Here is a 26,531-nt window from a genome sequence, read left to right on the forward strand (position 1 = left end):
TTTTTTTCCTTTTAGTAAGTTGTTTTGCAAAATGTTGAGTTGCAAGCTGTCATTATTACTGGACACTTTTTTAAGGCACTTTTTTAAGGCACGTGCGTAACTCACAGTATCAAAAGATCTATAATTTTATTCATCATTTTCTCCCTCAGCTATAAAGCTTCTACTTCACTGTGGACAGAAGGTAAACTGTTAGAAACTTGGAAGAGTACCAGTCAGTGTAAAGATTCCCAATTTTTTTGTTTCATTCCTAATTTAAATCCTTTGAAAACCAAGTAGCTACTTTTGCAGTTTTCTCCTTTCTACTCTGTTAAAAACAAGACATTGTTCTTGATCTTTGTTTTCTGCTGTGCTTTTTACTTTACCCTTCAAGCACAGCTTGATTTGCTGTGTAAGCTGTCTTGGTGGCTGGTGCTGAGCAGTTGGAAGCAAAAGGAGAAAATGGGCAGTAGAATGGTAGTTTTGAGGAAAAAGTGGACTTGAAGAATATTGAGATTGGAAAATGAACTCTGGTTTTAATTGTAATCACATTTATTGTCTATCATGCTTTAAACATCACTGTGTCTGGGGATTTAAATTAAGTCATGTAGAAATAGATTCATTTTAGTTTAGAGAAAGAAGACCTGGGGGGTTTTTTTGAGCTGCTGACATTGCACTGGTAGCTGTGAATACACCATAAAATATACCACATTCTCAGAGCTGAAGTGTTTTGCTACGTTTTTACTACCAAGAAAACCAAATAATTAAGGAAAAACCTTTAACAATTAAAATTAAAGATGTTAAAATTAAAGATGCTAGTTAAGATCTGACTTATTTCGCCCAAGAATATTAAGCAAGTGTTCTTAAAACCAGAAAAGCCTTAAAGCATTTAGCTGAGCACAAATGCACCTTACTGAAAGCAGAGTCACCAGGGCAGTGGAAGAATGCCCGGATTGTTCAAATCCCGTCCTGTCATTCCAGAAGTTGGAATCACTGTTGTTCCGGTTACAGGGTGCGGTCAGTGCTTCAGGCACGAGGTCACGAGTCACCCTGTGCTGTGCCAGCGTGGTGGAGAGGGGTTTGCAGATGTGTCCAGCATCAGGCAGTTTAAATTGTCCATAATTTTGTTATTAATGTGTGTTGGAAGATCTGTGTCTTGTAATCTACAACTAAAGAAGTACAAAATGTGATGGAGTTAGTTGCTTATTGTTAAGATTTTATTGATTAGGAGATTTTCTGGTTTTCTTTCTGCAGCATACCAATTTCACTTTTACAAGATGAGAATTCTGTTAAGGAATTGTTCATCTCGGAGACTTTTTGGGGTAGGGTACTTAAGAAACACAAAATTTACAGTACCAGAGGGAAAAGAAGACATTTCTCTCAGGACTGAGATATGGCTATAGCGTTGCTGTCTCTTTGTACTTTTGGGGGAATGTTTTTTGGAATGGCAGCTTTCAGTGAGACAAAAAATTGAGATACATCCATTTTAGGCACTCAAGACCTGTCCTTGCAAAAGTAGGAGTGTTATCCAATTATTTTTCCTTGTATTTCTTTCTCGAGTAATGCAAACGTTTTTCCAGCAGCTTTCCTGTGAATTGTGTTGTGTCCACCTTTAAAACAGTTTTGAAATTCCTGAATTGAGGAAAAGATTTCAACAAGGGCATGTTAGTTGCTCTTCATAAATGGATGCCTCTGAAGTCTCTGATCAAAATAAGCACTGTTGAAACTCAAGCTGAATTGAATTGGAAAAGGTTGTGAAGAGAGTTCTTGGGCTTTCCAGTTGGCTACAAAAGAAGAAAATTAAGAAAATTAATACCTGCATCAAAAAATAGGTTCTTCTTAAGTGTGAACAAGTGTAAGGGTTTGTGAAAGGGGTAAGTAAATTCTTGGTCTAGGTTTTAAAATCTTAGCATGACTGTCCAAAAGATAACACAAGAAAGGGTTCTGCAAAGGAGCTGGTGTAACTGAAGCAAAGAAAGTTGCTGAGCAGGATTTTTAAGCGAATCAGTTCAAATTATAGTGCTTTAGTTCCTCAGTATAGTGAAGAACTTAGGTAATTATAAATATAATATAAAGGAAAGATATTTATTAGAGGTTATAAAGGAAATGGTACAAGATAAAGAAATTTTAGTGTCGGAGGTAAGTGAAGAATGGGTCAAAAAAATGTGAGTCACTGGTGACAGGAAGAGTAGGTGGTCAGCTATGGCAGAAAATTACGATTTCTTGGATGCGGGTGGGAATACCAACTGAAGGACTGTGGATAGTGACTCAAGGTTTGGTCTGCCACTCAGGCTGTACACATGTTTATATATCCAGCTATTACTCTGAAGTGTTGATAGATTTTTGTACATTGCTTTTGGGTTTTTTTTGGATTAAAGGTAATGAAATAGATGACATGTCTTTGACCTTTCCCTTTTTCCCGTAGTGTTGCTTTTTATGTCACTGGTTTTGAATGGTAAGTTATCTGAATCAGCTGGTGCATGGAGGGCAGGGGATGTCAGTTCTGTGCCTGGCAACTTGGAGGGGGCTGTTTCACAGCCTTGCTATTCCACGTGACACTTGATGGCAACTTTCTGTGACTTGGAGGTGCTTCTTAGGTGTGGTTTACAAATGAAGAACACCAGTCTGAGAGCTCTCCCATAACCTACAATTCCAGAAAACGTTGTCTAGATCCTGGTAGAACTGTCCTCTCTGTTCCCAGTGTCTCATTTTGTTCTGGTATTGTGGTATGTTTTTCTTTCCTGTATCCGGTGCTCATCCGCTTAAGTCACTTTTCTCGTGCTTCACTGTTTAATTTTAATTTTTTTTAGAAAAACGGATATATGGAGGAATGTTTTTAAAATGCGTCAGTTGTTCCATGGTAATACCAATGAAATCTTTTCTGGTTTCATTCTGAGAAGTGATGAGAGTTCAGAATTTTGCTAATGTAGTAGATTGTAGTAATTTCTTGGGGAAGGCTACAAACATTTTGAGTAGGCTTGTATGTCAGCCAGTCTTTGTTTGCGGTAATGGATTCCTTTCCATATCTGCAGGGAACAAAAAGCAAAACTAGGTCTTTACAAATCACTGCACAGTAACAAGTAAGTCAATGTACTTGCGTGGTTTTCTATTGAAAAATCCCTCCCCAGGTGAAGGACTTTGCATTTCCTTTGTTGAAGTTGATGAGAACTTCTTTGTACGTGAATTGATTCTGGTCACTTTTTAAACATCACCTCCTAAAGGGCGATGGAGCAGCAATTCCCAAATGTCACAAGTCAAGCAGATGAGGCAGAAAACTGGCTTGGCTGAGCAGGGATCTCCTCTTGGAAATAAGGCAGAAAAAGGGAGACGTGTAGAGTGGAAGCAAGGTCAGGTGACCTGGGAAGAATACAGTGGTGCTGCTTGCCACTGCAGGGAGAAAATTCTTGTGGCCAAAGCTCAGCTGGAGTTGAAGCTAGCCAGAACTGTGGGGGACAATAAGAAGAGGTTTTCTAAATACATTAACAGTGATAGGCAGTGAAAATAACTGGCCCATTACAGGATGAGAATGATCACTGCAAACAGGGCCATGGACAAGGCAGAAGTGTTTAATGCATTCTTTGCCTTTGTCTTCAACAAGGATGATGGACCAGGGGAGGATGGTGAAGGGTCTGAAGGGGAAGCTGCATCAGGAGTTGGCTGAGGTCCCTTGGTCTGTTCAGCCTGGAGGAGACTGAAGGGAGACCTCGCTGCAGTTACAAATTCCTCCTTAGGGGAAGAGGAGGGGCAGGCACTGATCTCTTCTCCCTGGTGACCAGTGACAGGACCTGAGGCATTTGCCTGAAGTTGATTCAGGAGAGGTTTGGGTTGGATATCAGGAAAAGGTTCTTCCCCCCAGAGCGTGGTTGGGCGCTGGAACAGCTCCCCAGGGCAGTGGTCACAGCACCAGCCTGACAGAGCTCAAGAAGTGTTTGAAGGGTGCACCCATGGTGGGACTCTTGGGGATGTCCTGTGCAGGACCAGGAGCTGGACTCGATGATCCTTGTGGGTCCCTTCCAGCTCAGCATATTCCATGATTCTATGACGTATTCAAGAATTGAGCTCAATTAAAAAGAAGTTAACCCATAGTTCTGCCTTTACATGAAGAATTCTTTTCGTTCTGGGTGAAATGTAGTTTGCAAAATGAAGTGCAGTGACTTTCTGACCACTGCAGGAATGTGTAGGCCTGTGTTTATGACTTGAGCTCTACAGCAGTGTTTTCAAGCTGTAGCAGCTGATATTTTTAAGGACATAGTATCCTAAATACCTGGGGGGTAGGAAATACTCTTTTGTGAAGAACAGTCTGTTGGTTTCTATTTTGGTGCAAATCTGTGCATAATCAAAAAATCATTCTGGCAATCTACTCTGAGTTGGTCTGTGTGGGCCAAAGCCGTTCGATAAAGTATCTACTGCCTGCTGCACCTTGTAAGAAAAAGGAGTTTCTTAAGTCGCATGGTGTTGACTAGGAAAAATAGAAATAGCAGGAAGTTTTTGTAATGTTTTACAGAGTCTTTGAGTCCCTAATTATTCTGAAAGATTCCTTCTTTTCTGTGCTGCTGGAGGTTGTGCGTAGGACGCTGTTGTTTGCTGTTCAAGTGTCGTAGGTCAACACATGTTTCCTGGTATGCAACTGTTGAGAAGTGGGGGGTGTTTGCTTGTTTTTTGTTGTTTTTTTTTTTCTAATGTAACCCATACACACTTTGTCAAAGCTCATCTATTATTCTTTTAATGTTTTTCCAGTACTACATAGTTATTTTCAAATTTTCACTTAATTTGTTTGGAGTTTACAGCGAATACTTTTCGTATTATTTTTCTTTCGTATGATCTGTTTCATATTTGGGCGACTCAGGAATGTAGGAAACATTGATGCACCAGGAAGTGCTGCCTCTGCAGTAGGGTATTTCTGCTCATCTTGTATCATTTCTCCTGAGACAAATGAATGACTGTGCTAATATTTGTAGGCAGCTCTGCAGTCCTTGCTGCTCAGACAAGACCATCATGTCTGAGATGTTGTCATCGTCGGCGCTTATGCCGTGCTCGCCCTCCGACCGTCCGTGTCCCAGACTTCCAGCCTTCCTGATAAACCAAATTTTAGTTTTACTAGCTTGAATTTTAGTGTTACAGGGAGTGTATTGCTAAGATGTATGTTATTATTCATCTACTGGAGCATTACCAGGCATTTTCTGTTGTTTAAAGCAAAGGCTTCAAACTTCCCGTGGCCGTGTAGGTGTCGATGTTGAACTTGTAATGCATTTTCTTCCTTAGGTTTCAGTTTCTTTTCGAGCCAGACCATAGCAGCAGTGGTTTGCTTGGCTCTGGGTAACTTCAGACAGTTTCAGAGTCTTCTAAAGATGGCTTTTGCCAATATATTAATATTTTATTTTAGATCAGGAGAACAGTAAAAGAGCCAAAAGTAGTTCAGTGTTTCCCTAAACCAGTGCAGAATTTATTTTTAGTAGTTAAGAAAAATCCCAAACGTTTTCAGGTGATTTTTATGTTGCCTGTATCATGAAGGAATAAGTAGTCATTCTTTTAAAAGAACATGCTGTCCTTTTGGATAGCTGTATTGCACAAGTAATGTCCAAGGCAAAAGAGTGGGGTTTTTTTTCTTGTTTTACTTTTTATTTTTCCTGCAGATGGCTTCCTCTTGGGTATAATTTGGAATAAAATTCAGTACTGTTAAGTGTTTTGGCTCTTTATTTTATTCAAAGTATGTAAGACATTACAGATGCCTTGAAATATTTCTGTTTCCTCTGTATGCTTGTGGGACAATAGAAGGGAACCCCCCATGGTTGACTGGTGTTTCTATTTTTATATATAAGAGTACCACTAACATTTGATTAATTTGGGGAAGGAAACATGTTATTTAATTTTTTTTTCAATGAGATTGTGATATTTACAATGTAATTTTCCATGTTTTAATTCCTACTATTCAATAGCATCTTCTATTGTGTAGTAGTTATCTCGTAATAATTTGACATACATAATAATAACAATAATGTGTTTTCCCCACCTCTTGTGCTGTTTAGATGATAAAGATGAGGTTTCTATTTCTGTTCCCTGTATTTTCTGAGGGGATCTGTAATTGTTGATGTTCAGTCATGTTTAGTTTCAAAGAACAATAAGGGTAGCCCAGGTCCCTTTGGATATAAGGGACTGGAATTCTTCCACCAGTAAAGAAGTAAAGAGAAGACCCTTTCTGGGCATCCTGTCCCTGCAGAGGGCACCTTCATGCAGCTGAAGTGCAGTGCTTATATTTTGTCTGCACTTGTTAACCCACTTGGGACAGAGGGGGAAATGCATGGTTTTTCTGAACAGTGAAGTTACCAGCTTACATTTTTCAATTCTCTTAAGGTGGCATTGTTTTAATTAATTACCAATAAGTGGTGTTTATAAGCAGTAAACCCTTTCGCAAGTATAATTTGCAGGTATAATTTGACCAATTATTTTGCAATAAATTATGATGGCAAGATAGAATTATCTAATCCCTACCAATCCACTTGAAAAATATTTATTCCTTCATATACAATCCTACTCAAATCTTTCCAAGAACTAAATTTTATGGTATGAAATGATATAATGTTTTGGATATGTTGCACACAAGCAATGAAGTTTGCTTTCTTTTTAAAGCATTTCAGTTTATTAAAAAAAAAAATTCTCCCCTCTTTTTGGCTTCAAGGAGGAGACCATATGTGATTATGTGATACATCAGCTTATTGAGTCTGACCAGAGTCTATTAATTAGCACCACTGATTTGTGATACAGTGTCCAGCAATTCTAGTTATTCCAGCTAGTTTCAGTCCTGTCCAATTTGATAGTGTTCTTGAGATTAGGATGAAACCAGAGCATCTCCTGAGCTTAAGGGAATTGATTACACTGATGATGCTAATGTGCCATATGCTACAAAGGAAAACAAACAAGTAAAATAAATCCCTGAATCCCTCTCAGCTTGATTTGGTAGAAAATTCCATCTCAGCCCTTGATTTGGCATGCAGTTTATAGTCACATAAGCAAGACAGGCCAGCCAGACTCCTCTGTAAGTATCTGCCAGCCCCATGAAGTGCTGGATGGCTGCCACTGGCTCTCTTGCAAAAACTCAGATGTCCAATTAGGTATCCAGGTGGAAGTGCTGTCTAAATCTCTATGCTTGAGTGGTTGAAGCTCTCACGTATGAGATCTGATTATAGCTGTATAATAATGGAAAGCTTCAAGTGATATGAGCAAGTTCAGCCCCTGAAAGTTTCAGAACAAGAGGTTTCATGTACAGATCTTCAGGTCCCCAACACACATGGACAAAATAATTTCTTCCAAAAGCTGTTCAATTTTACTTGAAGGACTCCTGCTCCAGCTGAAGAAAGCATAATGCTTACCCTGATAACCTGACTCTGTTTTCCATCCCCATACTGACTAGAGTATGAGATCTTATTTAGAGATTTGAATTTTTATGATAATGAATTCTGAACATTTACCTGAAATCCTCTTACTAGCAAACACCGTATCTACAAATAACCACTCTATAATGTGTTTCTCAACTCTCTGCAGTAAACTCCAAAAGCTGAGCTCTTTTAAACTCATGATATGACACTTGTTTTCCAGCATAAGTGTTGGGGCTTTTTTTGTCTTACTTGGAAAACTGTCTTTGTATTCTCTACACCATGTTCCAAAGTGATTTTTTTGGCAGGTCTGTGCCTGCCCAGTTAGGAAACATGGGACAGGATGAGGCTTTTTAGCTGGGACCAGGGTTGGGTATTAGATAATGCTTCTTCAGTAGAGGTGCCTTCACTGATGTGTGACACTGGTAACAAAGATGGGTTATCTTTCCCAGTCCCTCAGCAGGCTTGTCTTTACTCTGAGGAATGTGTTTTTAAAACATAATTGCCACAAAGAATCAAATCACTTTTAAGAAAGAAAAAAATCCAGGTATACTGATGTGATTATAATTGTTTTTATTAGCTGCATTGTATTCCTGTTACCCTACCCTGAAAAAACCATTTTAATGCCTTGCTTTTTACAGAAACGGTCATCATTCCGTTTGTATCTTGATTTTGGCTCTGATGCAGCTTTAAATTGCCTTCTGCTCTTACCTGTTGTGCTGAACTAGTCAGTAATTTCCTAAGGACATTCTTTTTTTACCCTCTTAAAGCATAAAAATTATGTCGTTGGTGTCTGGGCCTCTGGGAATTCCTCCTTTTGGAATACTGAGTTTAGTGGTGAAGAACTCCTCAGTTCTTTTCTGCTGCATGCAAGTTACTTGAGCCAGTTTGCTTGAAAATACTGACTTTTATCAGAGGTGCTCACATTCTCTCTTCTAATTTTTCTTTTGTTGTTCTAGTAACATCTCGTTACGGAAGTCTGCTCCCCCATAAAAGCTTGTGATGCTCTGTTTTAATTGCCATGTGGTGGAGAACAGAGAACATGCAAGCTGCAGTCCTGTGGTGATTGTGCAAAGCTCCAGTTGAGCATGTTGTCCAAACGTGGAGTGCGCTGGAGAGCTGCCAGAAGGGAGGAAAAGGGGCTGCCATGAATAGACAGGAGCTTAGAAGCACAAACTTCCTCAGTGCCAAACCTCTCTCAAGCTTCATTCTGATGAGTTTTGGAATCTCATAGTGCAGAAACTGCTAAATTCAGCAAGCCTACCTGGAGGAAATAGTCTCTTGCTCCAAGTAGCTGTTTCCTGGCATGCCAGCTGTGCACATGGAAGCATCTGCAGTGGCACAAAGCCTTTTTGTTTACTTGGGGCTTTTGGCAGACACGCTCTCTTACCACAGCCCTGAGAGATATCCTGTAGTGCAGGCCAGCACTAATGCCCACTGCTTATATGACAACAATAATCCACGCCCCGGTGCTGTGGGAAGAGAGGACAAGTGTGTCTCATGTTGTTGATCCCGGTTCTCTGCACAGGAAACTGAAACTCAGTGGAAAGCACCAAACTTTTCAGCTGTCTTCTCATGCTACTTATTTTACTGTGTTCCTGGTGAGAATGCTGACAGGAAATACATTCCATATTTTTCTTAATTAGCACTGTGGAAATGCAGAATTCAGTAGTAGCAACCAGTGTACAGAACTTCATTGGTGGAATATGTTCATATTGCAATCCAGTTGTTTGGTATTTTTATTTTAGCTCCCAGCCTAGTCTTTCACTTATATAAGATGTTTCTTTGTGAGATTTTTAGTCACATTTTTCTATGTTTATGTATTTACTCTTCTGTTTCCTTGTAGAAACTCACACCTGCAAACGGGGAAATCAGTTGTGACCTTAAGTGGGAAACAATAATATGACTCATATAAGAAGTATTGTTAAATTCCCAAAATTAACAGACCAGCAATGCACTGCCCATTCTATAGTTTCCTTTGTTTATTTTTAATTTAACTTCTCCTGGCTGAGTCAAGCTTCTGGTGCAGGGATCTGCTGTAGTTCTGTCTGTCCTTTGCATCTCTGAGGATCTGAGGCTGATGGAGCAGGTGGTGCCAGGGCTGATGCTGGGAATGGCTGCATGTGACAAGGTGGAGGTTTTGGGAGTGCCCTCCCTTTAGACCTTCCACCACTGACATGGCTACAGGGCTCCTGCTGGCTTAGGCCAGTGCCAAACCTTTTAAACTCCCCCAGTTGCATCATGATGGGATATATTTCAAAAAGAAATTGCTCATCACTTTGCACTGAGCACTTTTTTTTAGGGAGTTTAAGGTATGCATTACCCTTTTTGTGGTTTGCTCCACAAGTGTATGTTCCAGTTGCGTTTCTGCTATTTTAAGAGCAAATTCTGACATCAAACTAATTTGCCTGTTTCAAGACTTCCTGTTCTGTATTCTGTCATCTTGAGGCTGCTGATACCTCTTTTGAGTCTCTTAAGTCTGTTTTGCTGCAGCAGTCCCAGGCCTTTCGGTGGCTGGCTCTCTGTCAGGTCACATCAGTGTTCTTTCCAGTGTACCCTGCATTGCCATGTGCTTACACACACTGCCCCCAGCTCCCACGTGCTTTTTTCTGAGTGTTGAGGCTTGAACCCATCTCTGGCACATTATTCTAAGGAGTTAGAAGATGATGGATACAAAAATCCTAACATATATTAGCACAAAGCTGCTTGTGCATTCTTATGATTGCTAGAGAGCAGCAGCCTATCTCCAGACTGTAGCATGGTATTATCAGTGTGGTTTAATGTCTGATTGTGCAGGTGTGAGTGATAAAAATGAGGTAATGAGGACCTTGTGTATTATGGTAGTATTTTATAGAACATTGACCTGCGTTATCTGGAGTAGTATTAATCATTAACATAAATCAAAATTTATGTTTGTGTAAATTGCTTACTGTGTGCCAGTAGTGGTTGTTGAGTGATGTATGTTAATTACCCTATTTTTTTTTTTTTGGACACTCAACGGATGCAATAATTGCACATGCTGTGTGTATATTAAAGCTAATTTATACTTTATCTAGCAAATGAATTGGGAAGTCACTGAAGGCAGGCTGGGAAATGTTCATGGCCACTGCCAGAAGAGAAAAATAAAGAAGGAAGGAGAGAGAGAAGAGGAGCAAAAAGAGTGCAATAGGCAAGGTTAATATTTCATACTTCACTGATAATTGTGCATAAAATGCTCAATTATATTTCTAAATAGAAACTGTATTTCTAGGCTTGTCTACCTCAGATGACTACTGATCTTTTAAAAGGTCAGGGATCATTAAAAATAGGAATCAAACCAAGCCCCAAAACAAAAAAAAAAAAAACAAGCAAAAAACCCTTCTGAAACAAATTAACTATTAGCATAGCATCACAATGCATTTTCAAAACCACTCCTGAAAAATGGTTGTTGAAAAAGTTAAGAGGGACAGAGATGCTTCTTTATCTACTTGGTGATGAAAATTAAAGCACAAGCATTTAATACAAGGAATCAGTTTCTTTGATAGTTATCCTTTTATAGTCCTTCTTTAAGTATTCTAAATATCAGAAATTTTCCTTCCATGCTGTCTTTTTGTCTATAACAAAACAGTGCACACTAGAACTGTTTATTCTGTATTCACTAACCTAAAGTATAAATTTCTAAAGCCATGTCTTACTTGGATTTATTGCTGCGTTGTAATTGTCTTTTCTGCTTTCATGTTGAACAATTAATTTCCAGACTTCTCTTATTCCTTTGACCCGTGCTGACCAGCAAAGATTGCTTTGTAAAAGGAATTCTGAAGGCAGGCCCTGTGTTCCTGAATTTCAGGTGCAAGACCCAAGTTTAAATTTATGACTTCTTAACTGTTTGATGATGTTTAAAATGTATGTTTAAAAAGAAAAGTACCTAGAAATCTCTGGTGTAAAGCATGTGCTCCAGACACCAAATGTATGGGTATTTGGTTTGCCGTACTGATGTACATCTGAGAATTCCTGCTTGTTGTCCGCAGCTATCTTGCTCACTTTACCTGAGGTAGCCTGGAGCAGTGCTGGGTTTTACTGTGGGTGGGTGTGGTAAGAAAAGATTCTGGGTCCAAGGGTCTGAGAATTTTTAAATGTCCATAAGATTATCTTGATAGCACTTGGCTGGAAACAACAGGATGGACCACTGTTTAAATAGGTTAAAAAAATTATTTGCACAAGCCTGCCATTTCCACATTCTTACTAAACTTCATTAGAATAGAGATGTTGGAAGTTTGTTTTGTGAAGAAATCCCCATTCAGTGCCATTATTAATCCTGTACTATTTCTGAAATAAAGGCATTAGCTTGCAGTACTTACTCATAAATAACCATTTCTGTAGTCTAGCCTGGTTTTGTTCAGAAATGGTCAGAAGAGTATTTGACAGCTTTTTGTTGTTGTTGTTTTAAATAAGCCACTGGAATGGCGATACTAAGTGTTCTGAAAACACAAGAAGGAACTGTTTTCCCAGTGGGTGTAGTTTTCTTTCTAAAAGCCAGTTCAGTTTTGGTTTGTTTTTTTTGCAGAAGATAAACTAGGAGTACAGTTGCTGCGCAAATGCTTTTTACAAATTTGAGTTTTCATTATAGCAGCTCCTTGAGGAAAGGTGTTTAAAACTACACAAGGTTATGAGGTTATAAAAAGGCAAAGCAATGAACTTGATACTGATTTTTTTTTTCCAAGTGCATGTGTAGATGTACACCCAGGATTATGTATTTACTGGTGTGCGGGGGAGGCTAACCTGGATGAATTTCGGAAAAAGACTTCTCTGTCTTTGACTTTGGAGGATGAACTGAGTGGTTTAATTGAGATGTTCCTGCATATTTTAAGTCACGAGGCTGGTGAGGGGCTTGGAACACAAGCCATATGAGGAACGACTGAGGGAGCTGAGATTGTTTAGCCTGGAGAAAAGGAGACTCAGAGGTGACCTTATCGCTCTCTTCAACTTCCTGAAGGGTGGCTGTGGTGAGCTGGGGGTCGGTCTCTTTCTCCGGGCAGCAACAGATAGAACAAGAGGACACAGTCGCAAGCTGTGCCAAGGGAGATACAGGCTAGACTTAAGGAAGAAGTTTTTCACAGAAAGAGTGGTCAAATACTGGAATCATCTGCCCAGGGAGGTGGTGGAGTCAACATCCCTGGATGTATTTAAAAAAAGACTGGATGTGGCACTTGGTGCCATGATCTAGTTGAGGTGTTAGAACATGGGTTGGACTCGATGATCTTAAAGGTCTCTTCCAACCTAGAAAATTCTGTGAAAGTTTCTGTGAAAGTTTTCTGGCTTTGTGGAACTTTGCTGCAGGGTCTCTCTGGCAAGCCTGAGCACCTGGTTGTTGGGGATCGCTTGAATGTGCAGCTCCAATGAGAGAATTGCTGGTCTGCCCCGTGTGCAGGATTAGTGCCACTGAGAGATCCTTCAGCAACTTTCAGCCTTAGGAAGCTCAGGAATGTGGTTGTGGGTCTCCCCTCTGCAGGGAAACATTTCTTAGTGTCTGTTTTTACGTGGCTTTAAGGGTTTGAGTGAGGGCAGTCTGTCCCAGGCAGAGAGGGAAGGATCATTCACCTGTAATATATATAATTCACAGGCAGCACAGGTGCCTCAAGGTGATTATGTAAAGGTTTCTCTTGGAGAATGCTGCATTTCGGTTCATTTCAAGGCATAAATTTTTAAAAGGCCTTTATTTTTTATTTCTTTAGAGCTTTAGGATTAAAAGCTATTGTTTTGTTTGTGAGTGAGTTTAATTGTTTGGAGTTGATCACCAGAATATTCTGCAACACTGCAAATTGACTTTTACCTGGAAATAATTTGGAGTGTATTTTAAGTACTCTGGTTTTATTTTAGACCAGGATAAGGATAAATACATGGTTTCCTAGATACAAGGCAAGAAGCTGTTACAAAATTCAGTCTATATTTTGTGTTCTGTTTACATCCAGAGATGTCCAAAAGCTCCAAGTGTTTCTTCATATTTACAGCTTCATAACATTGCTTTTTTTTTATCATGCCAGTGAGCATTGTAATTGTTTTGTTTTAAGTAGAGGTATGCATGTGAGAAAATTCCCTTTGCCAAAATTCCATACATAAGTGAACGGAGAAATGGTGAAATACTCAGCAGCTGGTGCTAGGTCATGCAAGTCCAGATGGAACAACTTCCTTCACATAATGTCCAGAACATGGTTCTTTATTTTTAGAGAGGTTTGCAGGAAAGATGATGATGATACAGGTTAAAAACAAAGCACACTTACTTGAATAGTGAGAGCCTACAGAAGCAGCCTTAATAAAATAATCTTTGTGCTCAGAGTGATTCAAGGGAGAATTCAATGTTTGGTGAAAGAGTTGCATTTGAAAGGAAAGTGTATATCTCTGACAGATTTTTAAAATTTTCAAATAATTTTGGGATCTTTGAATTAAAATTTTGTCAATGGGGTTCAAGTGTTTTCTATTTTATGTGCATTTTAGATAGCTTTGTATTTTATTTGATGAGGAACAAATGCACAAATATATTTTGAAGAAAAAAAATACAGTGTGAGAAAATATCTTAAGTATAATTATTTAAGTTCAGGATGCTGTCACAGAGCTCTGTGTAAACCCTTCACAAAATGCTTTCAAAGGATGACTTGCAAAGAATGTTTCATGTTGCAAACTTTCCGAACAAGCTTTTTTTCCCTTTCTCCCTCGGTCATGCCATTGGAGGTGGTGGATTTCTGATGGAAAGCTGAGCAGACCATTGATACAGAAAACAATGTAAAGTGCAGAGTGAGCAGTCTGTGGCTGCACAGACCCAACTAGAATATCGGTTCGAGTTTTTGTTTTGGACTTGGTTGTGCTCGGGCTGCAAGGCCAGAAGAAAATGATGAATTTCTAAAGTGCAGTTCAGCAGCTGGGTCATTTCTGATCAAATTTCTGAGATACGGATATTATAGTTTTGCCATGGTAGGGATACAAAGGACTAACATTTTTCTTTAATAAAACTTGAACACTTCGGAATTACTGTTCATTATAATGATATTTAATCTTCATATTCACAGTAACCAATAAGCCTTCTTCCTAGGAATTCTAAATCCTCCAGTGCTTTAATAGAAATTGTGACAATTTCAACATTTTCTTCAATTTTTCAACAGACTTAAATGCTCCTTGGGGAAGTTTTCATGGTCTCAAACCACTGGGTGTTTAAGCCCATCTTTGGATAAACTCCAGCATCTCAAAGTCCTTTCTCAAGTGAGGGCAGTCAGGAGCACCTACTCCACGACCTGTCCCTTCCCATTCAGGATGTGCTAGGATTCTGGACACCAAAGCTGTGTACAGTGTATCTAGGGGATATGCTGATTTATGCAAATGATTTATTTCAATAGAGAGGGACAAGGCAGGCAGTAGCAGTACAGCTGTGACTCTAGCTTAGAGAGAGGGAACAAATCTATGAATCAAGCAAAGATGATGTGTTTAGCTTATAAAAATCAGAAGAAAGAAATGTCACTTTTAAACTGATTAATCATGTCTAGACTTTAGCAAGAAGGCTTGTGGTGATGACATACAAATTTTTTGAAGGTAACAAACCCAGTTTCACTGGTTTAAAACACTATGCGTCATTTTTAAATCTGTCTGATTTCTTGTTTAGTCTGAAAGCATTTGTGGGAATAATTAAGAGAAAGTTCTTTGCTTCAATGGGCACCTGCAGTTTCAGATAATGCATAAAGTGTCATTTCAGCACCTGCAGTATGTATTGCATATTCTTCAGTGCAATCTCTGCATATCTGCAGCACATTTTAGAAGGCAATCAGGTGTAACGTGGAGTCTATTTGTAGCACTCACCCAGCATTAGGGGCTTGTTCTTATAAATTTTAAGTTGGGCATTGTGCTTCATTCTTCTTCTCGTTGTCTTCTATAGGAGTTGTAGTCTGCTTCCAAGAATTCTGGCAAATAAGTGAAACAATGTGGAAGCATGTTGGTTCTTAAACTGTTGGGGTTTTTCTTGTTTACTGGAGAATCCACATGACCTTTGGATTATATTCACAGTGGTGCTTTTTTGTGTTTTGGTAAAGCATCTGGTTTGGTAAGGAAACATTTTCCTTTTCTTAGTAGCCAGAGAGTGCTGGTAATCATCCTGGAGGGTAACTTGTATTTATACTAGTTTGGAAAGTTCTTCTCAACGTTGCTTGCATTTCAAATATTGCGCTAACATTTATTACCTTATTTTAAGGAAACTGAGAAACAGTCATTGTTTAATCTCTTGGGGGAGCCTGTTGTCTTTATCCTCAATCTCTTTATTTATAAATTCCTTCTAGTTTATTTGAAAACACAGACTCTCTGTGTAGCCAGTGGTTGTACTTTACTTCAGCTGTTTTTCTCAGCAATCACTAATTGTTGTTTTCTAGTAAAATAGTTAAATCTAGAAAGCATGCTTTGATGCCTGATGAAGGCTGACCTAGGACAGAGGCTAGATGGAGCTAAAGAATAAAGAAGGTCTTTATTAGAAGGCCTCAATGGATCCACCTTGGGCAGCACAAGAGCCCAGCCCGGGCAACACTCAAGATGAACCCAAAATAATCGCAAAAATGGGTGACCGGTCAGGGGGTCTCACACTTTTACAAGTTCTGGTCCATTGGCATATCGGAGTTAATTGTCCAGTTATAGCTTCAGCCCATGAAGTCCCATCCTTCTTGTTTTTCTCTCTTCAGTCCACGTTGTTTGTGCTCTTGGGCCTGAGATTTGGATCATTTGTCCTTGGTCCCCAGCTAGAGAAGGAGCTGTTTTGTACTCCTGCTCTCTGAAGAGAGTTCACCATCCCCTAATATGAACTACACACCAAAGTAGTACAGAATCTGAGAAACGTAAACGCTAAAGCCTGAGGCATATTTTGTACACAAGATCACTTTGAAATTGGGGAGAATTCTCACCTGTGAAATGAGTAGGTTTTAGACATGCATAGATTGAGAGGTTGCTATTGACAGCAGCCTGCCCAGATGCAAAGTCTCCTCTGGCAGTTAAAAGTTTGGCTGTAGGGCTTCCCTTTGCATTTCCCAGTTTACAGGGCAGATGTTGGTATAAATTTTATGCAGCAGACATGCTAATAATGGATTTTTCCAATAAATAGAATTGTTTTCACTTCTGTGCCTTTAGTAGGGTACGGTTTGGCATGGGCAGAGTGGGGCTTTGTCCAGGAACTCCAGACTCTCAAAAATCTGAGAGATTGTTGTTTCCAGGTGTGAGATGGGCATCACCTGCAGAGCTGAAAGGCAGTGGCACCAGCAAGGAGCTCCTGTCAGAACTGGGAGACTGGGCAGATCTGGAGGAATGTTGAGATTGTAAACTCGAGTGTTTGGACCTTAAGAAGCCTGAGCTGCATGAACAGCCTTAATTTGACCTACCTTGTATGAATAATTTGGTTTCAATGGCATAGCATGGAAAGGTTTTATTTATTATTAGGCCCTTGCTGCATTCTTTGCATTTTGACTCATATTTGTTGAGCAAAGAGCAATTTGCACTTTTGGGGGTTATCTTGTTGAACTGTAGATTCCAGGCTTCATTTATTACACAGACACCCCTCAAACTCTGCAATTCACAGAGAACTATTAATGATTTTTTTTATTGTCAAAGTTTTTAATGATGTTTTTGTTACAATGTCTGTATATATTGGCCATATTACATTATCTTTATAGCAGTCCTGCAAGATTAATAGCAGTATCTTCTTATTTTTAACTGACGTGGGATGAAAAACAAAAGGAGATTAGGCCAGTATTATCAAAATCATGGACTAATACTGGATGCTTAACTTGGAATGACTGGGATGTCTTTTCACAGAGTACTTTTTGATGTTCGGAGCAGTTATTCTCAGATGTAGAAGGGAGTGCTTAGCACTTCTAAGGGTACAGACTCACAAGTGTTAAGCTGGCTATCTAGAATTTGAAGAATGTAGCATGAGAAAACTTTGGTTTTGAAGATTTTCCCAGGACCATAAAAGAAACTGTATATCAGAGGCAGAGTTTTAACTGGTGGTCACCTAAGACTACCCAGGTTTTATGGTAGAGGTTCTAAAGATGAATCTGTAGAAAATGTTTGTTTACAACTTACTCTTCATGCTCTTTCAGTCTTTAATATCTGTCTAGAGGAATGAAGCAATTCTGGAAACTTGAGATTTTGACCTGTCTGTTTGGTTCCTTTGGTATCTGCATTGTTTAACAATCCTAGGAATTTATTGTGGGTTTTTGTTATTGTTATTACTCCTAATGCATACAGGGGTTATTGCTTTTGTGGTCTTAATTCTAGGTTTATAATTTTTGCTATTAGGAACGTACTTGTGTTTTTTTGTGGATGTGACTTTAGCCTTCAGTAAAAGAAAGGAGGGGTGCAGTATTCCATAAAGGTCATCTCAGGTATCTTCAGCAAACTGATCCCTGAATTTCAGCACCCTCTTGCATTAAAGAGTATTTATTTAAAAAGGAAAAAAAGACAACACAATTTCCACTTTGCTGTTGAGCTCTAGTTCTCTGTTCATGCTGCTTGTGCATGTAAAATTTAAAATGTTTACAAAAGTAATGAATAAATAGGTGAAAAACATTGTTCTACAATGTTCTTTCAGGAGTGAGTATTGAACTCACTTCCCATTTTGCAAGTAGGTGCAAGTGATCTATATCTATGTTTGATTAGATAAATTATTGGTGAAATAAGTGAAGAAATTAAAAATGTAGAGATGTTTTAAGACACAAGAATTTTAGCTTCAGAATCTAACCTTTTTATCCAAATGAAATCTGCTTCATGTGTGAATTTATTCACACATGTTATTTCCTGTGAATAACACACGTGTTATTTCCTGTTCAATACCGCAAAGATGCTCTTGAATGCTGACTGTATTTAAAGGAATACATTTTCTTTTTATAGTGTTTATTCTCTCCCTTGATGTTTATACAGCTAAATTTATCTCAGTCTTACCAAGTTCAAGACACATTGGGTTTTCCCCATTTTCTTCAAATTTTGCAGCCCTGCATATGTTCACTTTAAACAAAACGATCCTGGATAATGCTGAAATATTTTTCACATTTCTGAAAACAACTGGTGTCACTGCTTACCTGTGTCTGTTTGCTCCCTTAGTTTTGCCAGCCTGGAGGATGGCAGCTTTCCAAGGAGAGGAAACAGCCAACGTTCTTCGTGGTGGTGTTGACTGACATCGACTCAGAGAGGCACTACTGCTCCTGCCTGACTTTCTATGAAGCAGAGATTAACCTGCAGGTAAGAGATTTACAGCAAGAAACAGAAATGCTTGAAGAAGTGCCTGCAAACAATGGATCAGTGTCATAGAGAGCAACTTGAGAAAATATTTTGCTGTTCCTGCCAAAGGTTCATTTTTCTGTCCTACAGAAATCCCTGTGTTTTTGCAAAAGGTGAGCTTGAGGCACTTTTTAGTGTGTTTGGAGTTTTCACCTGCTTTGAAACGAAAAAAGAACCCAGCCAAAAACACGTCATAGAATTTCTTTTTCTCCACTGCAGTTTTCTTTTCAAATGGGATAAGCAATATGGTGTTCCTTTTCATTTCCTTTCATGTTGGACCTAGCATGGATGAGTCTCAGCCTTGTTCTAGGAAAAGGTTTATTAACTTCTGCTCCCTCTGCTGGCCTGCTCCGTCAGAACAGATGTGCACAAGGATGCTGGAATGTACATCCAGAATTCTGTAAGCCCATTTATTGGCAAGATTTTAGAAACTGATGGAATAATTATTCAGTTTTTAGTTGGGTCAGATTTGAGGTGTCAGCTACTTGGCACTGTTTGTTTTTAAACATGGATTTAATTATTTTTTGGCAACCTCAGTCTTTCAAAAATACATTTTGTTTCCCATTTGATGTAAAGTGCTTTACAGAATATCTGCTGTGACTTAATACTTGAATTTTTTAGAGTCTAGAACCTAGGGAAAACCTAATCCAATATGTAATTGCAGACTGCCATTGTTATGTTTTGAAATATCTTCTTTCCTATGTGAAAATTAAAAAAATAAGTGAAACCTTGGCACTAAGTATAATGGAATTAGCTGAGATTAAATGAATAGCTGAGTAAAGTAATTTCTTGTTCTTCTAGTGAAGAAATGTATCATTATTGATTATTTTAAGAAAATGTTTTTAATAATCCAAGAGCACTATGTTCATTTAATACCGGAGTTGAAAGATTACCCTGTTTGTAGAATAATTGAAAGATGTGTTGTAATAATAATAATAATGGTGTGTTTTTTCTGGGCACAGTTGGAAGCCAGAGAATAATAGTTATTCTCATTTCATTAGTGCTACAGTTTAGTTGGATGTTTTTGTGGACTTCTAGAAGGGTTTGAAAGCAGAAGTGTACCCCAATATTAGACGTATTTTAGTCTTAAAGTTTAGTGTAGATCAGCTGACACATTCCTTTTAAAAATTTAATGTCTGTCATATTTCCTTTATTTTATAAGTAGAGAGTGAAATATTCTATAGTAATTCTTTCCCAGCTGATAAAAATTTACAATGGCTGTCTCTTCCTCCACTCTATGTATTTCATAACGTAAACTAAATTTAGCAAACTTGTTATTTATCCTGTGGTTTCTAGCAGCTGCTTTTGATTCCCTATCCACATCTTTGAAGTAATGCTCCTCACAAAACATCCAGTATTAACTAAAACAGTTTCTTTCTTATATTGCCTAAGTATTAATACAAAATAACCCAAAGTAAAAAAACAATAAAAAACTGAGTGCAGCAGGATGTTGGTTCTCATAATGCCATTCCTGGCTGTGTTGTAAAGAATGCATATTTTTCAGATGAACTTGCTGTGGTGAAATTTATTCTATGACTGCATTGTTTATAGCAAAACTTCCTGTTTCTTTCTGAAACCCAAAGAGAATAATTGAACGTGCCCTGTTTCATGGTCATTAGACAAGAATCCAGCACGTGTACAATCTGTAATGAAACCTAAGCTCACGGAGCATTGGCCTGTGACAGTAATATTGATTTAACCATTCAGATGCATGCCTAATTAAATCATCTATGAAACATTGTGCCCAGGACTTGAAATAAAATCTAGACAGTGCTTTGCACAGATAAATACAGTTCAGTTTTTTCTTAAGTGAATGATATGACTTACTGAGGCAAAAGGAAGATTAAATTTCAAAAAAAACCCACAAAACCACTTCTTTCCCAGTAGTCTTCACCAGGTAAACCTTGCTGATACATGAGACTGGTCAGAATTCAGCCAGAGCAGCAGATGAGACGTTTGGCTTGGCAGAATCATCTTCACAAAAAAAAAAAAAAAAATTGAATCAACTACTTGGAAGTTTCTATGGTTAATTAAACTGGGAATTGAAAACAAACTCATTTCTCAGCCTGTGAATGCTACAAGTGCTACAAGAGAACCATCAAACCTTTTTGGAACCTTCTGCATAAGAATACAAACCCTTTAGACACAGTTGAGTTTGAGAAGACTCAAGGGAGGACTCAAGTCAAGAAGACTTGTTTTGTTTGGGCTTCCTTCATCCCTGCTTCAGTTGTTTGTTACAAGATAATTTGTAAATAAATGCTACCAGAAGCGTAAGGAGTTTGTACTCACATGGAATACATAAGTGATACCATGATAACCTAGGGTGCAAGATTAATATAGCAGCTGTAAAAACTACACAGTCTGCAGGAAAAAAGTATTCTCCTTGCTGTCTCTCAGAGTCCTGGGTTTAGTGTAGCCTCTTGGCAGTTGCATGTCATGACAGGGTTTCCAGAGGAAAGCACAGGCTCTAGGAATCAATCAGCTGATGGCTTATTTTCAGCTTCTTACCCCTGGACAGAAACCAGGATGCTGTTTTCTTTGGTGGCATCTATGAATCATCCTTTGCATTGCTGCAGTTCTGACTGACCCAGAATTTATTACCTGCATGGGTGCTGGTCAGTTTGATTGGCAATCAGCTCTGGAAAAGTGTGATAATGGAAAAAAATATTGTTATTAACTTTAGTCTGACTAATACTCCATATCTTTAGGTACAAGTAAGCTGAACACAATCCATTAAACAGGGAATGGAACTCACTTGGTGCTGTGTGATTTCAGGTGATACAGCTTTGCCATGGAGTCCTTCATGAGTTGTTCTGGTTTAGGATGCCAGTCTCACTTATTTGTCCCAGTAATGTTTCCTAAAGCTAAATAAGGATATGTTCTTCATCTGGGTTTAACATGAAACATTAGACAAACATTAGTTTGACTTTAAGAGCAGAATAAATTGGATTGTGGATAGGCAGTTCAATTAACAGTGATAAAGCTGCTGTCATTTAGAGGCATCCTGAGCATGTTGCAGAGCAGTTCTGTGTGCAAGGTTTCTCTCCTACCTCAAGTTCCTACATGAGTGTAAACAAATCTGAGATGCTGCTCTGGTTCTTGGTCCTTCCAGCTTCTTGTGTTTCCAGCACATGCTTGGCTGTATCCACGTTTCTGTCTGGCTTAAGGTGTTATTTAGATACTCTAGCAAACAGAGCTGGGTGCCTCATTCACTTCCATGTGCCTGCAGGAATTAGGAGGAGGAAAGTAAGTCAAAATATCTCTATTTCCCTTCCTCTCACAGTGCCTTCAAAGTTGGTTGGTTTTTCCAGAGGAGCTGGGAGTCTCTGGAGGTTTGTGATGTCCCATTGCTTTATTTGGATTGCTTCTGTGGACTTGAAACCTCATAGGTTTGAAATCCACTTGAATTGTCATTGATTTGGAAAAACCTTGTTCTATCAACCACAAAAAAAAAAGACTACTTAGTTTATTTTTCTGTCAGCTGAAGCCAGAAGCTGAGCAGCCAAAGGGTATTCAGAAGAATCATAACTTACATCTACAGAATTCACCCATAAAACTCAGCTTCTCTATGTTTGTAGCTTTGTTAATCATAAAAAGTGTATCTTTGTATACATATACTTGCATACTTTAACGTGTTTCATTCTGTGTGGTGTACACAGTTTGCTAAAATGAGGTTCTTATTTCTAACAGCAATTTCTGCATGTTACCACTTAGTAGACAAGGACTTGGTTTAATACTTTTGACTCAGCAGATACTTCTAGTGACCTCAGTTGTGCTTCTTACCAGTTACGCAGTTAGAATTTATAATAACAATGTTTGGAAGAGCACTGCAGATAGAATCTTTCTTAAAAAATGTTGACTCAGATAATTTAGGAACATAATGGTCAATTTGTACATTGCTTTGCACTTGGAAAGAAATTTGCCCTCTCTTCCCAACCCCACCATCAACAAATTAGAGGATGATTTATGCCAGCAATTGAGCCTGTGCAACTGCATTTCTTGCATTGCAGGAAATCTGCTCAGTGAGATCAGCACAACACCCCAAAGATTTGTTTATAACAATCTTATTACAAGATTGTCTCGTGCTTGTGTGTTGTCTCAAGCGTGTGTGTGTGTGTTAAAACATTGCAACCACAAATATAGGATTAAATATTTCATTCTGGGAAATGGACATAAGTAATAATTCACAGCTCTCCTGTTTCCTGCCATTCACATTCTCTTCCTCTCCCTGCCCTCCCCTGAAAAAGAGGAAAAAGAACTTGTAAAAATCCCAAACCATAAAATGGCAGATTCACAACATTCACAGAGTTTTCCTGAGTCAAGAGAAAAACTGCCAACAAAATGATTGTGCTTCAGAAAGTTACGATTTTTCAGCTTGGACTGGAGAGTTGGTGATCCTGCTGTGCTAAGGCACGTGCTGCTCGATGAGTCACTGATATTTGGGTTTTACCAGAGAGTGAGAACACTCAGTTCAGTTGTACCTGTTTTGTATGGGAAATCTGACCCCCCCTTTGGATATTAAATGAGCATGTTCTTCCTAAAATGAAGTTTAATAATTTTTTGTTAGTATCCCAAATGCTAAATTTATTCTGAAAATTTCTTCATATAGTCAATGCCCCAAAGCACATTTTGTTTAAAAAAACCCCAAATTTTAAAAGCAATGTTCAGTATGTTGCATCATCATCTTCCTGAATCTACTGAAAAATGGCTATTGTGACATTGTATAGAGATTTAAGTAATGCCTTATTTCCTTTCTAGTCTGGTGTAAAGGCCAGATTGCAGATAATTTTCTATATAAGAAACAGACTTGTATTTTAATGTCCTTTTATACATTTAAGGTCCTCTTTAGACCAGAATTTAAAGTTAAGATGAGAACAGTTGTACAGAGGAAATCATATTTCCATCTTAATAACTCCGGCAATAATTTCTCCTGCCCTGTTCATCCCCTGCCTCGTGCATTTGCACACACATCCCCAAGCTGAACTCATGCTTTTGCAGGGTACAAAAACTTGTGTTGGGTAAAGGTCACCTTGTCCTCTTAACTCCTGTGTTGTTGAACAGAGGCCCCAAGTTCAGCTCACAGGACAAGGAGATGCTATCTTTTAAGCCGAGGCATTTCTTTGTCAGTAGAGATCAGATTCAGCTGACTTTCAAACAGTAGCATAATACTAGTTCAGCAATTCACTGCAAGTCTTTTCAATGCTTTTCCCCATATGAAATTCAAAGGGATTAACTGTTTTAATTAACCAAAACAATCTGTGTGTGTAAAATTTTGCCTTGGTGTATGCCTACGTATGCTGTTCTGTATTATTAAAAAAAAAACAAACCACGTTACAGTGAGTTAAAATAGGGCATGAATTACAGCATTCTTAGGTTTGAGTTTTGCCATTTGTTCTGCATGTGTATCGTAGGTGTCTGCAGTTTTCTCACCTCAGTTTAGGTGGGTGAAGTTAGGGTGGCACTCATGGATCAAGCCAGCTGCCTTTGGGAAAAATCAGAAATGGTTATAAACTTGAAGCTCTGAAATGATGTTTGCTTCTGCATGGTTCTTGCTGAGGACCTGGTACTGCAGGAAGAGTGATAAAGTTCTGGAGTGGTCTGCCTGGGGAGGTGGTGGAGTCACCATCCCTGGATGTATTTCAAATTAAAGACTGGATGTGGCACTCGATGTCGTGGTTCAGTTGAGGTGTTAGGGCATGGGTTGGACTCAATGATCTTGAGTACAGGTCTCTTGAAGGTCTCTTCCAACCTAGTGATTCTGTGAATTCTGTTTCCTATTCCTCAGTGATGAGGTTAACACAGTAAAAGCAGTTTTTAATGCTATTGATTATTGATATTCCATCAGGGCAACTCAGTGGCATCACCTTGCACTTCCCGGATCCTCTGGAGCTTGCACATCCTATTCCAGAGAGACAGTGGCTGGAAAGCTGCACTGGAATGTGCCAAGTGTGGGTGTGAGGCTGCTGTGGTTCCAAAGTGCTTTCATTGTTTTTATGTGACAATCCACATCAACACCTTCTGGAGGTTTTCAAAGTGAGGTGTACTAAGTGGTAAACATCCAATAGGCTGTGGCGGTGTCAATTTTGCGTAATGCTGGAAGGTGCATTGCAAACTCTTTCCTATCACATTTGTACTCTGAAGTGTCAGTAGTACATAGGGAGTGAACAAGCTGACCTGTCATAAAAACTCGAGATTACTCTATTTGATAAGTTTATGACCTCCATATCATTTTCTGACTTTGATCCTTATCTTTTTTAGTTGATAGGCTCCTTACTGTGCATTGCTACAGTGTATTATCCCCATTTTGAAATAATTAAGTCAAGATAATGGCTTTTATGCTGGTTGAATTTTTTCCAGTGTAGGTTTAGCTGCAGTGGTATGGTTCTGTGCACGCAGGCAAACCACAGAGCAGATCTGTTCACCTGTGGTTTTAGCTCAGTACAGCAGATTGCAGGCAGGCTGCAGATTTGACTTCTGGCAGCAGGCAGCTTAGTTTATTTTAACTTTCCTACATGTGTTAGAATTTATTGGATACATGCATTTATATGCTCTGACAAGTAAATAAAATTAATTGATGCTGAATGTTTTTTGGCCTTTGATTGTTAATAAAGCAGCTAAGCGTGTATTTGGCTGCAAGTAAGACAAACAGAGACCAAGTCACATAAGGAGAAAGGGGTCTGTCCCAAATGAGTAATTGGCATAAGGTTACTAAAGTAAACTCCAAATAATTTTTCCTAAAATAAGAAATTGAACATGGTCTCTAAATCTTTGCTGGGCAGTTAGTAGAAAAACAACAGGCTTGGTGAACTTGGCATAATTTCAATGCAAAATTTTGCATAGGGCAAACTGTTTCTGACCTAATGAAGTACTAGAGTGCAAGATTTGGAATGAGAGAAGTTCATTCTCTTTCGAAGGGTGAACTAATTGTTAAAGCACAACTTCAATTTCTGCTCACATTTGATTTCCTTTTGAGTTTCAAATAATGCCTGCCAGCTTCCACCCTGAGAACCGCACAGCTACATCTAAGGCCTTGTGTTTCTTGGAACTTTTCTACTAGTACCTCTGTTTAAATTGGTTTTCTTCCCTCTAACATGAGGATAAGCCTAATTTTTCTCTGCTCAACATGAATCAGAACTGGCATTCCAGATTCTGAAGACTGGGGTGAAAAAATAGGAGAAGAAGGGTGGCTGTGGTTCATGTGTGCTGTAATTCAGTTGCATGTTGATGGAGCAAATGATAATGCTGCAGTCAGTAGTAGGGAGAATTTTTTTGGGGTCATATTGGTAGGTCCTTTTGATCTTTCATAATTGACTTTGGTTCCTAATGTTGATTTTGGCTAGATGTTTATCTTTAAGTTAAATGTCAATATTTAGAAGCAGAGCTGACATCTTAAAATAATGTGATTGTTGTGGCAAAACTAGGTTTATAGAAGTTCGAGAGGAAACCTTAAAGTTTGAAGGCTACATCATGGCAGTTAATATCTGTGTTTAATAAAAAGATAAGGTTAATATGAGTAAAGTTGTTTTTTAAAACTTCATTTGTTTCTTGGCTGCCACATCTGTTGCCTTTAAATGAGTTGCAGTTCTTCACTGAAGTAGCACAAAATCAGTCACCTTTTTCTTCTAGAAGCTTTAACATAATTTTTTAAGCAGAAATTGAGACTTTCATGAGACCGTCGGGTTTTGTCCTGATTTACCCCATGCAACACTGAACCACATCCAAGTGTCAGCCAGATGTGGCTTACAGGAGGTGTAATTTCATGGAAGTGAGTGGGGAGCAGAGAGATGTTTCATAGTCCATTGCCACTCGATGGAAAATTTGGAGTGTAAGATCAGCCTTGATCAGCAGTCAGGTAATCCACAAATGTTTTAACTTGCACATAAATGTACATGAAATGGAAATAATTCATGG

General features: G+C 38.7%; 1 protein-coding gene across 1 annotated transcript in view; it reads left to right on the forward strand.

Annotated features, from left to right (window-relative positions):
* Window positions 1–26,531, forward strand: part of SBF2 (SET binding factor 2) — a 233,166-nt gene that overhangs the window by 81,975 nt on the left and 124,660 nt on the right. The window contains 1 exon segment of the mRNA XM_068194618.1: window positions 18,444–18,581. Within this exon segment, the coding sequence (XP_068050719.1) occupies window positions 18,444–18,581 (138 nt within the window).

Source organism: Anomalospiza imberbis, chromosome 6 (genome assembly GCF_031753505.1).
Source record: "Anomalospiza imberbis isolate Cuckoo-Finch-1a 21T00152 chromosome 6, ASM3175350v1, whole genome shotgun sequence".
Lineage (NCBI taxonomy): Eukaryota > Metazoa > Chordata > Aves > Passeriformes > Viduidae > Anomalospiza > Anomalospiza imberbis.